The 16,216-nt window shown below is 46.0% G+C and overlaps 1 protein-coding gene across 4 annotated transcripts in view; it reads right to left on the reverse strand.

Moving 5' to 3' along the window:
• The window catches only part of SEC24B (SEC24 homolog B, COPII coat complex component), an 80,147-nt gene that overhangs the window by 46,207 nt on the left and 17,724 nt on the right, over window positions 1-16,216 (reverse strand). For 2 of the 4 annotated variants that reach the window (XM_044301944.1, XM_044301937.1), the window contains 5 exons: window positions 6,255-6,338; window positions 5,983-6,155; window positions 3,475-3,659; window positions 2,172-2,274; window positions 657-783 (listed from right to left, as the gene is read on the reverse strand). In XM_044301944.1, coding sequence (XP_044157879.1) covers window positions 657-783; window positions 2,172-2,274; window positions 3,475-3,659; window positions 5,983-6,155; window positions 6,255-6,338 — 672 coding nt within the window. Of the gene's footprint in view, window positions 1-656; window positions 784-2,171; window positions 2,275-3,474; window positions 3,660-5,982; window positions 6,339-14,747; window positions 14,853-16,216 lie in introns of all 4 variants that reach the window. The other 2 variants (XM_044301929.1, XM_044301920.1) reach the window with 2 other exon arrangements.

Genomic DNA, 16,216 nt, shown 5'->3' on the forward strand with positions numbered 1-16,216 from the left:
GATCACAGCAGCTATTTCTTGTCCCCATACAGTGGAGGTGATTGCTGCATGTAAATGCAGCTCTCACCTCCTCTGACGAGCAGACAATTATCGGTAATGAACGGTTCCCAGTGTCGGCTTTGGTAAAGGGGCCTTTAAATTCAAGTCAGAAATAGCTGCAGGAGGCTGGAAGTCGCTTTAAGTGTAGAGGACAGGACATTCTTTACGGTCCTGTACAGTACACACAGCGTAAGAGTCGCCCTCACCTGGTGTTCAGCTGGGCAGCCAACAGCAGAAAAGAACGCGTAGTACCGCCATGTACAGAGGCGCTACTAGACAATCAGTGCATGTACTACAGTAATCTACTTGCCAAAATGCTGTGTACTAGTTTATTGGAATTTTCACCACTGAAATGTGCAGAGTTATATTCCAAGAAATGAGTCAAAGACTGGCATTGTCTGCGGTCCTGCTAGATGTGGGTTCTACTTATCAGAGCTTACAAAAGCCCATTGTAATCTGGAAATCCTATCCAAGGGTTGGACCAAATCCGCGATATGGAAAACAGGACGGATAAACCTCAAGCAAAGGGCAAATTTGCCTATTCCGCAGTCTAACACAAAGTTGTAAAAAATAGAGTATTTCAATTAGCATTAAATATAATGATGGATCATACTTACCATCGTTCACCCTGTAACAAAGATTACACTTCCACCTTCTCTGGTCAATAAAAGATACAAAGGGATTGATGTATGTCCTGCAGCTCCTGCATCGCACAATGGAGCTTGGGGATATAGTGGGGATACGCTAAATAATACAAACAAGACAATGCATTACAGGGCTTTCTGGGATCAGAATATTGGTGGCCTATCCCCAGGACAGGCTTTCAGTATCAGATTGGTGGGGGGTTTCACGGCTAGCACCGCTGCCGATCAGCTTGACGAGACCTGTACATGGTTTATATTTGTCCATCTACCTGCGCGATATTTACTTACAATAGCTGCGGTGCAGGTGATTGCAGCCTTATCCCATTCCCTTGAAATTGATGAAGCTGCCATATTCGGTACCACCTCACACCACTAACCTGTGGAGGCACAGTCAGATCCCCACCAATTTTATTGCGATGGCCTTTCAACATAAATACTTAGAGACCCATACAATTTATTTAAAGGGTCATTCTGGTAATTGAAATTATTTTTGTATGCATGGGATAAGGGTCAACTATTAGATTGATGAGGATTCTAACACTGGGACCCCCACCAATCACAAGAACATGGGCCCAGCACACCACAGGGCCCCCAAAATGATAGTGGTAGGTCAAGCATGCACACTACAGCTCCATTCATCTTCATAGCATCTGTTATAAATGCCTGAGCAGTATACTTGGCCATCTCCGTTGGTCCCATAGAGATAAATGCAGCGCATTGCACATGTTCAACCTGCTGCTCCATTCATTGGTAAGTCCCCACCGAACAGACAGTTATCCCCTTTAAAGAGAACCCGTCACCAGGATTTGATGTATAGAGCTGAGGACATGGGTTGCTAGATGGCCGCTAGCACATCCGCAATACCCAGTCTCCATAGCTCTGTGTGTTTTTTTTTTTTTTTTTTACACAATAAAAGATTTGATCCATATGCAAATTACCGAGATGTGTCCTGTACATGAGATGAGTCCAGCATGAAGGAGCCCAGCACCGCCCCACATCCTCAGAATCTCTTCCTTGCTCCCCGATGTCAGAAAATCAGAGCGCCATAATCTTGCAATGCGCGAGCTAGCGCATGCGCAGTTCCTTCCCTGAGGTTGATGCCAGCACAGGGAAGGAACACTATGACGACACTGCGCAACGCGAGATTACGGCGCTCTGGCTTTCTGACGTCGGGGAGCAAGGAGGAGATTCTGAGGATGTGGGGCAGTGCTGGGCTCCTTCACGCTGGACTCATCTCATGTACAGGACTCATCTCAGGTTAATTTGCATATGGATGAAATCGTTTTTTTTTTTTCACAATAAAAGCACACAGAGCTATGGGGACTGGGTATTGCGGATGTGCTAGCGGTCATCTAGCAACCTATGTCCTTAGCTCTATACATCAAATCCCGGTGACAGGTTCCAGTCTATACATGGGTTAAAAAAATAAAAATGTATATATATAAAAACTAACAAACCTGACATTCCGGATTATCTAGAAATCCTTACCGGCTTGCTTTTAAAAGGATGAAGGAGTAATCCAAGGGGGAGCTTTGCTTTGTTCAAAAGAGCTTGAGTCTGTGGAATATTTGTGAGGGTGCACCTAAAAAACCTGCAGAGAGAGAGAACTTGGCCTGATGCTAGATTTTGTTTTAGCAGTAAAAATAACACAAATTGAGAAATTTACTAAACTAAATGTGCCAGCATCCTGGTTAAATTGGTGCATTAGACACTACAAGGGCATGGCTTACTGAGAATGGGGCATGGCTTAACATGCAATAATGGGCACCAAATTTATCATCCAGCATGAGCCACTTTGTAAAATTTTGTACATCTTTATTCTTTAGACTGCCTGCCTAAGTTTACAATGTCCAAATATTAGACAGGACTAGTAAATCCGTCCCAGTGTATACTCAAAAAGGTATCCAATTGGTTTATATGTACAACAATACCCATATAGTAGGAAACATTCAATTAGCTAAATGCAAGTAATAAGAAGCAGTGTGTCTCTCCACCATGCACGATAGCAGTGGATGCTCTCCAGTCCCCTGAAAACTCATTGTTTGCCATTGATGACAACCTCTAATGCAGATTCTGCCTTGGTACTATTGAAGGCTGCATCAGAGTTTGCAGGGGGACTGGAAAGCGCCTACTGCATAGTGCAGAGACACACAGTACCAACACCAGATGTCATGGTGCGGGGCACCATTAGATACCATGGTCACCGACGTCTGATATTCCTGGAAGGAACATTGACCAGCCTCCAGTATGTCCAGGACATTGTGGAAGCAGTCCTACTCAGATGTGGTGTTCCAAAATAACGCCCTCCCACACAGTGCCTACGTTACACAATGTGCTCTTCCCCGACTAGCTCAACTGCCAGACCCCTCCCGCATCGAGAATGTTTGGGACTGGATGGGCCACACCACTTTTTTTGGGGCACTTTGCAAAGGAATTTTGCTACCAATCTCCTCAAATGAGTTGCCCTTGCCTGTTATGTTAGACAGTCTATGCCACTGCTTTGCGGAAAACTAGGCAACAACAGATATGGCTGCAAAACTAAGCCACTTTGTGGTACCCGTGGTTGCATAATAATGGTTTTTACCCCCCTTCCCCCGAAAGATAGTTGAAAACTAACCATGTACATACTGAAAGAAAATAGTAACTGATGTGCATTTGGGAGGCACATGCCTGCGGGTGAAACGCTAAGGAAAACAATTACAGGACTGCTATTCACAATGGTCCCTGAGGTGAGAGCTCAGGGAGCCGCAGCTAACAACAGCACAGATAGAACTCAGCACATGTTACCTACTCTGAATTGCAGTTGAGTTTTTTAAGGTCTGCATTGAGATTCGGAGCTGGAGGTGGCAAAGACGACACAGGAAGAACGTTACGGTCCTGTATAAGGTTCACAGGTCGAAGACTCTCTGGCTGCTGGGCCTGCTGTAGACTTAATCCTGCTAGGGAAGCTGGTAATTGATTCATGCCACCGTATTGCTAATACACATGGGAAATAAGAGAAAAATACATTTAATTGTTTTAAACAGAAATTCCCAGCAGATTACATTGACACACAATATTTCACTGGTACAAGATGAAGCAGAACTAAACTACTAGTACGTGGACATCTGAACATCACATCCATAGTTGCTTGCGGAACATGAAAAGTATACCCTTCTCTGCTCAAGTCAAGCGTACTCTTCATTAAACTCATGTCAATCTACCCATTTCTACTGCTATGCAGTTCAGTGGTGACATGCTTTACACCACAACAGCTAACACTTGGCATTAAGTTCTCTGACTAGTCTAGCAATGAAAACCCAACCCAAGATTATCCCATCAAATACTTGTGACAAGCAATTTTCATGTGCTTCAGCACCACGGTCCAGCTTTCTAAGCTTCAGGAGACTACTACTTCAATTGCGGACAAGAATAGGACATGTTCTATTTTTTTCCGGAGCCGCAGAACGGAAGATCGGTGATGCGCTCCGGAAATGCAGACAACACAGTGTGCTGTCCGCATCCATTCCGTCCCCATAGAGAATGAATGGGTTCGCACCCGTTTCGCAATTTGTGGTATACTTTTCTTTTTTTAATGTATTATTGTCTTTTTTAGGCTACTTTCACACTGGCGTTTATCTTGTTCTGGCAGGGGAACAGCCTGCCGGATCCGTACTACTGTGTACACCAGTGTACGCCCGGCCCCACGCAGCGTTTTTTGTCTGGCCGCCTCTTGCCATATTTGCCGTGCTCTGGCTGAATCCACGCCGCTCCCCATTATAGAAAATGGGGCCGGGCGGACTTCTGGCAGCACACGGGTGTACACTGTAGTACGGCTCCTCTGTCAGAACAGCCTACCAGAACGAGTAAACGTCAGTGTGAAACTGGCCTTATATGAAAGCCAATGGACAACAGATGCAATTGTATGCCTATACAGGGGCATCAGTCTGAGGTGTACTTAGAGGCCACAACGGGACAGAAATTTTACAAATGTGATTTCACAGAACTACTGCTAACAATATTTTATGGAAATCACATACCTATATGCATGTCAGAGGTTTTGGATGCCTTTACACAATAGAGGAAAGTCAGCCAAACCCCCCCCCCCCCCCCCACCACTTCCAATGAATCTGACGAGTCCCATTCTCCCACAATGGCATATGTTGGGAGAAAGAAGAACTGCGTATTCTTGACTTCAGGAGGCCCAATACTTAGCTCCCACAGGAGATAAGCTGGTTTCAGATGAGTCTGGCAATGGAATATAACCCCCACCCTGTTGAAAACACGTGTACTGTGTCATGTATGCAGATGTACAGGGGAAGTCAGGAGGCTGAGCAAATCTGCATGGCCACCACTGGACTATTTCAGCCTAACCAGTAATGGTGTCTACATTATTTTGATCAATTGACAATGCAGTAAAATTATTTACAGCAGAAATATGGAAAGTCTGAACAGTTTGTAATAAAGCAGGACAACTCATGGAATATACAGCAGGACAGCCAACTAGGAGGAAAGCAAACTTACTAAAGAAGTGCGAGGAGAAACGACTGGACTTGGATCCACGTAAAACATATGGCTTGTGAAGAGCAAAAAAAAAACAAAAACTGACTGAACCAACCTGGCTGACTACTCTGTCATGTACTACTGTCGGCATAGACCCTTTTTATGTAGTATATGATCAAATCTTTTACAGAAAAACCATTTCTAGACGATGTAACTTTAATAGACAATGTCGGCCTACTACTTAAGACGACTCATCGTTTAGCTTGGATTATCTGCATAATCCATAACCAAGGATCAAAACCATATGACCATATGCCTCTGGAGCATGTAATGACAGGACACTGAGGAACACGTTACTTTGGAAAGGCAGTACAGGGACTACAGGGGTCATTTAAGACCAGCGTTTTAGATGCCGTCTCAATAACCCTTGCGCTGGCAGTGGATCCGCCAAAGTTATGTAGAGGCAGCAGCCTCTACAAAACTTTGCCGCATCCACCACCGGTTTAAATGTAAGACCGCTTCCTTACTGGCCTAAAACAGGTGTAGAAAATGATAAATGAGACAGGCCTAACGGCCCGTCCCCTTCCCCACCATGCCCCCTTTTTTTTTTTTTAGACCTGGTGTGAGCAGGGAAAAGTCGCAGAAAGCGGCACAAATTTGTGCGCTGCAATCTGCAATAGATATACGTCAGAAAACTGGTGTAAGTCTGATAGTACATGACCCCCTACATGTATGTAACTCCACAAAAAAAGAAGTTTGTACCAATAAATTTTAATGGGATACAGACAATTCCATCGAACCCACAAACCGTCCTTACAGGAGCATACTGTGGATAGTTCGGCTGATGAACAGGAGTACTTGACTGGGAGCTGTGGGGACTTGCTGCATTCTGATACCCTGGCTGGAGAGCTGGGTATCCATGACCAAATGGTTTGGACAGTCTAGACGGAGCATTAACGGGAGGCTGGATGTTTGCTGCTGCAGGCGTCTCTAGAAATAGGCAAAAATCAGAAAAACTTAGCGACAAACCAAAATAAAGATGTAATTGAAAAGATTCCCGTGGCTGACACTTTGGAGAAAGAGTTTCACCTGTGTATCCTCCTCCTTCCAACACGTCAAAATTTCTTGGCTCGGATGATGCACTGCTGGTGGTGGAGGAACTTTCATCAATGCCTTAAAAATAAAATAAAATAAATGAATAAGAATATAAAAAAAAAAAAAAAAAAAAAAAAAAAAAACACAACACCACAACACACACACCATCAGAACCCGACCATTCATCTAACAAGACCACAAACCACGCGCAGAACAGATCAACTTTCTAGCTGTAGATGGCTTTTTTTTTTTTTTTTTTTTTCAGAGCTGGTCATATAATTTGCATTTATTAACCAACTTCTGTTTGCTTATAAAAGATACCATGACATTAACAGATACAGTTATACAGTACACATTGCACAATTATGCAACCTTCAAGAGTCACTGTACTTTTACACAATTTCATTTCATTTAATAGAGAATGGTTTGACTGGCAAATTTCTAAATCGCTTCATTTAAAAAATCTGCCTGTATCTACCTGAAAAAAAAAAAAACTGCAAAGTCTTGGCCACTAGGGGTCTCACTTCCACCTAAGTTGCTGTCCATTGCCCGTCAGGCAAGGTCCATCCCTGGTAAGGTCGAGTTCACATCACCATTATTTTTCCGTTCTTCTGACCAGTATGCCGTATGCCATCATTGTGAGATGGGGCTACCTCTTTAAAATTGCTCTACAGTCATCTAGCTGGACAATTTCTGAACTTCCATAGGCAGAGTGGTTAAAGGGAACCTGTCACCCAAAAATCGCCTATTAAGCTGTTTACAGTACCTTATAGTGCTGTATAGTCGTTTCCTGATGCACTTTTTGTTAGTTTTGCAGCATGTATGCTCAGTCAGAAATCGATGTTATATTCAGCTGCTGCCCCGTGCTTCAAGTCAGGCTTGAAGTCACGGGGGCAGCGGCCTCGGCGTCTTACATGGCCCTCTCCCCGCCTCTGTGACTGACAGCCGAAATCCGATTCCGGGACCGCGCTCAACAGCCGCATGCGCAGTAAAGGGCGGCAGGAGCGCGGTCCCGGCTGCCGCGCGTACTACGCGCCGTCTTACTTTCGCCGCACTGCGCATGCGCCCGACATCCTGTATCAAACGCGCCCGCGCCCGGCATCTGGGCGCGGGCGCGTTTGATACAGGATGTCGGGCGCATGCGCAGTGCGGCGAAAGTAAGACGGCGCGTAGTACGCGCGGCAGCCGGGACCGCGCTCCTGCCGCCCTTTACTGCGCATGCGGCCGTTGAGCGCGGTCCCGGAATCGGATTTCGGCTGTCAGTCACAGAGGCAGGGGGCGGGGAGAGGGCCATGTAAGACGCCGAGGCCGCTGCCCCCGTGACTTCAAGCCTGACTTGAAGCACGGGGCAGCAGCTGAATATAACATCGATTTCATCGATATATACACACACACACACACACAATCATATCCATAATCCTGAACAAAGAGGTGGACTTTATAATCATAGAAAATGATGCTAGAAATGGGAAACAAATACAACCATATACACAATCATGTGGGGGGTTCAGCCAGCACAACCTTGTATGCAGGTGCACATTGCATACACAATCATGCCCACATGTAAAAATATGGTGCTACAATTTCTATTAAGCCGATTTCTGTTCACTTTCCATGATAGCCCTCAGCACACGCCCAGAGGAAAAAGGAAGGAAAGCAGGAAACGCTGCAAAAGGCTCTCAAGCGAATCTGCATTATGAAGGCATGATTTAACCCCTTAAGGACCGAGGACGTACCGGTACGCCCTATTTCCCGAGTCCTTAAGGACCGAGGACGTACCGGTACGTCCTGACTTAAAATCTGCATTCCGGCGCCGCAGGGGTTAATCGGAACGGGACGCCGGCTGAAATCATTCAGCCGGCATCCCGTAACAACGCAGGGGGGGGTCATTGGACCCCCCCGTATCGGCGATCGCAGAAAACCGCAGGTCAATTCAGACCTGCGGTTTTCTGCGTTTCCGGTCCATTCGGGTGTCCTGTGACCCGATGAACCGGAAAAAGACTGCGATCGGTGGCGTAATTTTACACCACCAATCGCAGTCCGAGGATTTGCAGAGGCGGAGCTGGCCCTGGTGCTGAACGCCGCTGTCCAGGGTGCTGATTGGTGCAGGGGAGAGAGGCGCGAGATTCAAACTTCCTGCGCTCCTCTCTCCCCTCCTCTTCCTGTCCAGCACCCTGACCGTGCAGCATCGTCCAGCACCAGCTCCTGTGTCCCCCTAAATCGGCATCCATCACCCTCCTGCACCCATCGCCACCCAGGTAGGTTAGGGTCAGTGAGGGAGAGGCACCGTTAGGCAGGGAAAGAAGGGAAAAGTTAGAAAAAAAAAAAAAAAAAAAAAAAACACATTTATTCCAAACTTTTTTTTTTTACAACTTTCAGACCCCAGACCCCACGCCACTTGCCCCCCCCGCATCCCCCCCACCACCAGCCCCCCCCCCCACCACCAGCCCCCCCCCCCCACCAACCCCCTCCCCCCACCACCAGACCCTTCCCCCACCACCACATTTTTTTTTTTCTGCGTGCGCTGACTGGCCGGCACTTTTTAGCGTCCGTCCACTGTTAGCGCATCGCCCGCCCCACCACCCCACCGACCGCTGATCAGCGTTGAACCGCAGATCAGCAAGTTTGAACTTTTTTTTTTTTTTTTTTTCCTAACACATTTTTTTTGCCTGGACTTTTTAGTACGTGAACACCCGTGCCCCCACACACACGCACATAGAATAAAGGTTTACACGCACGCACATACACACGCACACACACACACCCATGGCCCGCCGGGTGTTCTCAGCCGAGGAGGCATATGCCCAGATTGCCTCCGACTCTGAGAGCCCCAGTGAGGATGAGGATGACCCCACGTTCCTTTTGTCATCCGCATCCTCCTCATCATCATCGGATGACGATGAGCCACCAAGGCAGCGGAGACGCCGCCAGGCGGAGCCAGGGGCCACACATGCTAGGGATCCTGTGGCCCACCCTAGTACGAGCCGCCCTGGGGTTCGTACTGGTTTCCCGGCCCACCAAATAAGTTCACCGGAGCCCCCTGCCGATGAACTTAGCTGGTGTCCCCCAGTGGACTTTGAGCCTGAGATTCCGGATTTCGCTGGCAATCCTGGAATCCAGATTCCCACAGTGGGGTTTACTGAAATAGACTTTTTTAGTTTTTTTTTCAGTAACCCACTGGTGAATTTGATGGTGGAGCAGACGAATCTGTACGCCCAACAGTTCGTCGCTCAAAACCCAGGCTCAGTTTTGGCTAGACCCGGTGGCTGGACGCCGGTCAGTGCAGCCGAGATGAGGACATTTTGGGGCCTCGTGCTGCATATGGGTCTAGTCCAAAAACCCAGTGTCAGGCAATACTGGAGTGGGGACGTCCTATACCAGACCCCACTGTACAGTATGGTCATGACACGTCACCGGTTTGAGGCCATCCGGAAATGTCTGCATTATTCCGATAATGCAGCATGTCCCCCCCGAGGTGATCCTGCCTATGACCGGCTGTACAAGATACGGCCGGTCATCGATCACTTTGGGGCCACATTTCAGCAGGCCTACGTACCTGGAAGGGAGGTCGCGGTTGATGAGTCTCTCGTTGCGTTCAAGGGGAGACTCAGTTTCCGCCAATACATTCCCACAAAGCGGGCGAGGTATGGCGTGAAGCTATACAAAATTTGTGAGAGTACCTCAGGGTACACTTACAAATTTCGTGTGTACGAGGGGCGAGATTCCCGGATTCAACCACCAGAATGTCCCCCCACTCTGGGTGTTACCGGGAAACTCGTGTGGGACCTTATGTACCCACTGCTGGATAAGGGTTACCACTTGTACGTGGACAACTTTTATACCAGCATTCCCTTGTTCAGGTCCCTTGCCGCCAGATCCACGTTCGCTTGTGGGACCGTGCGGAAAAATCAACGCGGCCTCCCTGCCTACCCCCTCCAGGTACCTATCCCCAGGGGTGAGACCCGTGCACTTACCAGTGGAAACCTGTTGCTGGTCAGGTATAAGGACAAGAGGGATGTCCTTATGCTGTCCACAATCCACGGTAACAGCACCACCCCAGTCCCTGTGCGAGGTACCGCGGCAACGGTCCTCAAGCCCGATTGTATCGTCGACTACAATCGGTATATGGGAGGAGTTGATCTCTCTGATCAAGTCCTCACGCCATATAACGCCATGCGCAAAACCCGGGCATGGTACAAAAAAGTTGCGGTCTACATGGTGCAGGTTGCCATGTACAACTCTTTTGTACTATCCCGAAGCGCTGGCAGCACAGGGACATTCCTCCAATTCTATGAGGCAGTCCTCAAAGACCTGATCTTTTCGGACCGGGAAAGAGCAGGCCGGAGTACCTCGGGAACTGGAGGCGCCCGGATCGTCCCTGGCCAACACTTTCCAGGTGTGGTCCCCCATACTGGAAAGAAGGGACGAACCCAAAAAAAGTGCAGAGTGTGTCACAAGAGGGGGATACGGAAGGACACCACAACTCAATGTGACACGTGCCCCGATCATCCGGGCCTCTGCATTATCGATTGCTTCAGGGAGTATCACACTTCCATGGAGTACTAAATTTTTATAATCCCCAACAGTTCACTAGAGAACATAAAACACTATGGCTCTCAGACTTTGGAGACACGAAAACAATTTTTCTTTCCCCAAAAAATATTAGTTTTAGTGCAGGCATCCTCAAACTGCGGCCCTCCAGATGTTGTAAAACTATAACTCCCAGCATGCCCAGACAACCTACAGCCATCATCAGGGCATGGTGGGAATTTTAGTTTTACAACATCTGGAGGGCCGCAGTTTTAGGATGCCTGCTTAGTGTCTCCAAAGTCTGAGAGCCATACATATTGGGCATCGTCGCGTGCGTAAAAGTCGTCGCTATAAAAATAACTTTTTACCAAACGCCTCGGATGAACGGTGTTAAAAATATAAAATAAAAACGGTGCCAAAACACCTATTTTTGGGCAAAATTTAAATTTAAATCCATTTTGCCGGTAATAAAGCAAGGGTTAACAGCCAAACAAAACTAAACATTTATTGCCCCAATTCTGTAGTTTGCAGAAACACCCCATATGTGGTCGTAAATGGCTATATAGCCGCACGGCAGGGCATAGAACGAAGGGAACTCCATACGGTTTCTGGAAGGCAGATTTTGATGGACAGTTTTTTTTTTTTACACCATGTCCCATTAGAAGCCCCCCCTGATGTAGCCTAGACTAGAAACTCCAAAAAAGTGACCCCATCTAAGAAACTACACCCCTCAAGGTATTCAAAAATTACTTTACAAACTATGTTAACCCTTTAGGTGTTCCACAAAACTAAATAGCGAATGTAGAAACAATTTTAGTATTACATTTTTTTGTTACATTGCCTCAAAAAAGAGTAATATAGAGCAACCAAAAATCTAATTTACCCCAAAAATTGTCCCAAAACAACAACCACCTTATCCCGTAGTTTCCTAGATGGGGTCACTTTTATGGAGTTTCTACTCTAGGGGTGCATCAGGGGGCTTGAAAGGGTACATGGTGTAAATAAACCAGTCCAGCAAAATCTGCCTTCCAAAAACCGTATGGCGTTCCCCTTCTTCTATGTCCTGCCGTTTAGCCAAACAGTAGTTTACGACCACATATGGGGTGTTTTTGCAAACTACAGAATCAGGGCAACCCATTTTGAGTGTTGTTTGGCAGTTAACCCTTGTTTTACTCCTGGAAAAAATTGATTATATTGGAAAATTTTCCAAAAAATAGAAATTTCTAAATTGTTTCTCCATCTGCCATTAACTCTTGTGGAACACCTAAAGGGTTAACAAAGTTTGTAAACCCAGTTTTGAATACCTTGAGGGGTGTACTTTCTTAGATGGAGTCACTTTTTTGAAATTTCTATTCTAGGGGTGCAACAGGGGGCTTCAAATGGGACATGGTATAAACAAAACCAGTCCTGCAAAATCTGCCTTCCAAAACCCATATGGTGTTCCCCTCCTTCTATGTGCTACCGTTCGGCCAAACAGTAGTTTACGACCACATATGGGGTGTTTCTGCAAACTACAGATTCAGGGCAACCCATTTTGAGTGTTGTTTGGCAGTTAACCCTTGTTTTACTCCTGGAAAAAATTGATTATATTGGAAAATTTTCCAAAAAATAGAAATTTCAAAATTGTTTCTCCATCTGCCATTAACTCTTGTGGAACACCTAAAGGGTTAACAAAGTTTGTAAACCCAGTTTTGAATACCTTGAGGGGTGTACTTTCTTAGATGGAGTCACTTTTTTGAAATTTCTATTCTAGGGGTGCAACAGGGGGCTTCAAATGGGACATGGTATAAACAAAACCAGTCCTGCAAAATCTGCCTTCCAAAACCCATATGGTGTTCCCCTCCTTCTATGTGCTACCGTTCGGCCAAACAGTAGTTTACGACCACATATGGGGTGTTTCTGCAAACTACAGAATCAGGGCAACCCATTTTGAGTGTTGTTTGGCAGTTAACCCTTGTTTTACTCCTGGAAAAAATTGATTATATTGGAAAATTTTCCAAAAAATAGAAATTTCAAAATTGTTTCTCCATCTGCCATCAACTCTTGTGGAAGACCTAAAGGGTTAATAAAGTTTGAAAAAACAGTTTTGAATACCTTGAGGGGTGTAGTTTCTAGAATGGGGTCATTTTTGGGAGGTTTCTATTATCTAAGCCTCACAATATGACTGCAAACCTGAACTGGTCCATAAAAAGTGGGATTTTGAAGATTTCTCAAAAATTTCAAATTTTGCTTCTAAACTTCTAAGCCTTGTAACATCCCCAAAAAATAAAATATCATTCCCAAAACAATTCAAACATGAAGTAGACATATGGGGAATGTAAAGTCATCACAATTTTTGGGGGTATTACTATGTATTACAGAAGTAGAGAAACTGAAACTTTGAAATTTGCTAATTTTTCAAAATTTTTGGTAAAAAATGTATTTTTTTATGCAAAAAAATTAACTTTTTTGACCCAATTTTAGCAGTGTCATGAAGTACAATATGTGACGAAAAAACAATCTCAGAACGGCCTGGGTAAGTCGAAGCGTTTTAAAGTTATGAGCACTTAAAGTGACACTGGTCAGATTTGCAAAAAATGGCCTGGTCCTTAAGGTGAAAATGAGCCTGGTCCTTAAGGGGTTAATACGGATGCGCACGCATACATTCACTGAAAAGGCCATGTCAGCAATTACAAAGGTCTTTCCCAGGCTCCTGAATGGTGACTCTTCCAAGTTAGGCTTCTTTCACATTAGCGCCAGCAGGCAGGGGAATTCTAGTGAATGGGGCTGGAGCGCGCACAGGCTAGCGTTAGTACGGATCCAGTAGGCTCTTCCCCTGCCGAGACAGCCTGCCGGACACTGCTAATGTGAAGGTAGCCTTAGGCCTCATGCACACAGCCATTGTTTTGGTCCGCATCAGAGCCGCAGTTTTGGCGGCTCGGATGTGGACCCTTTCACTTCAATGGGGCCGCAAAAGATGCGGACAGCACTCAGTGTGCTGTCCGCATCCGTGCTCTGTTTCGTAGTCCGCAAAAAAAATTTGCGGACAAGAATAGGCAGTTATATCAATGGGGCTGTCCGTGCCGATCCACATATTGCGGAACGCACACGCAGGCCATCCGTGTTTTGCAGATCCGCGATTTTGCAAACAGCAAAACACACAACGGTCGTGTACATGTAGCCTTATGCAGTGAAAGATTGGCTGCCAAGAACTCCAGGGAGCGGTAATAGCAGCCACATGGTCAGCCAGCTTTGTGATATAAGAAATAAGCCTTGCTTCTGAATATCTAAATATAATTGCATATGATAAAAGGCCATGTAACAGTTATACTTAAATGGGTTATCCAAGTTGTATAATGCCCCTCCATATGCCCGGGCCCCTCACACAGATGGTGCTTACATCGCTCCCCGGGACCAGCGTCGCTCATCGGACCAGCTCAGCCGGTGATGCTAGGGAGGCTCGTTCCCGTCGTGGCCTGTTAGATGTTTTAATCTACGCGACGGGGAGATGCAGCAGCGGCCGTGCCGGCATCAGAAGTGACACGGGTGCTGGGGAGCGAGGCAAGTACAACCTCTGTGAGGGGCTCAGGCATATGGTGGGGGCCTCATGGAACTTGAACAACCATAGACTTTAAGCATAGAAGTCAGGAAAAGCTAGAGGATCAATGCAATGGCATCCATACTGGATTTTTCTAGACTAAGACTTGGCAAATTGGGATTTCTGCCAAATAAATTCCATCATTATTCAATGTGGTGGGGTAGTCTTGTAATGATGGATACAAACAACAGCGTATAAAGTGTATAACATGCCAGCTATGGTTAGCCTGCTAGCACCATCATGCCAACAGCCGGTAGAATAGGCAAGATGATATCACATGCGCCCGAGATTCCCTTGAACTTCAGCCCCAATAACACTGCAGTATGTCAGACACAGCCATGCCACGTTAATGATTAGGATTGTAAAAAGCTAAAGCAGACCTGCTTCCTCATCATCCTCCTCCTCTTCCTCATCATCTGAGCTGGATGACAAGGGAGTCGGTGCAAAGTTAGCTTGATTATTGACATATCCATCATACTGCATGCCTGTAAATCATAGAAAGCACAAGAAAAGTCAGAAAGACAAGAAATCACCCCATCCGGTGTAAAGGACAGAAGGCTCACACAAGTCAGGACTTCAAGATGACATTCAAAATCATGCAGCAGTGTGACTGAAGCACCCCGATACCACAATTAAAAGGGGTTGCCTGACAGAGTACATTTTATTGTATTTTTTAAAGGCTCAGAATGGTGTAAAATGATAAATTAGGGGTTGTCTCACGTCAGACATTGGAGGTATAGCCTAGCGATATGCCCCTTATGTCCGATAGGGGTGGGAGTCGTGGGACCCACACTTACCTTTAGAACAGAGCCTGAAAATGAAGGAGGGAACACTGCGTATGCGTATCCGCCTTCCATCAATTCCTAAGGGAGCGCCGAAAATAGCCAAGTGGTAACCTTGGCTATTTTCGTCAGACCCATTGAAATGAATTGGAAGCGCAGCCATCGCTTCATTGACTTCTATGCGCTCCCATAGGAATGAATGGAGGGTGGCCACAAATGCACAGTGCACCCTCCTTCACTTTACGGGTTCCGTTCAAAAAGATAGGTGCTGGTCCCAGAGGTGGCAATATGCCCCCAATGACTGAGGCAAACCTGTCTATCAGCTGTTTGAAGAGGAACTGACGCTCCATGCTCCTCCCTAGCAGAGGCAGCGCAGTGCAATTACAAGTACTCGCTCCATCTAAGTGCACTGCTGAGACGATGGGCAGTGTAATCAAGCGAAGCCTCTTCTTCAAACAGCTGATTTATTAGGCCTCTAGTGCAATGAGGATGCCACCATTGCTCTTGTTGTACCCAAGCATTTCTGTGGTCAACACCTTACACACTACATTTCTACTGCCTGGCCATGTCAATCGAAGCATGCCGCAGAAATGAGAAGAGCTTGGGTGAAACAAGAGCATTGGTGACACCCTCATTGCACCAAATTTGACATATTAAGAAAAAGTATAACTCTAGAACAGGCATGGCCAACCTGAGGCTCTCCAGCTGTTGCAAAACTACAACTCCCAGCATGCTCAGACTGCCTACAGCTATCAGCCTGCAGCAGGGCATGCTGGGAGTTGTAGTTTTGCAACAGCTGGAGAGCCTCAGGTTGGCCATGCCTGCTCTAGAACTAAGAAAAAGAAAAACAGAATTTTAAATCAGGTGATCCACAGCTATGTATCTATGCAATTCCCTTAAAAAATAAAATAAAAATAATATTATAATAATAATAAATAATAAATAAAAAACAACAAAAAAAAAAAAAAAACACTAAATGAAATATATACATTGTCTTCATACCTATTCATATCAATTATTCCTAAAGTGGTACCCTGGACAAAAAGTAGAAACTCCAGCTACTTCCA

This window comes from Bufo gargarizans, chromosome 1, assembly GCF_014858855.1.
Source record: "Bufo gargarizans isolate SCDJY-AF-19 chromosome 1, ASM1485885v1, whole genome shotgun sequence".
Lineage (NCBI taxonomy): Eukaryota > Metazoa > Chordata > Amphibia > Anura > Bufonidae > Bufo > Bufo gargarizans.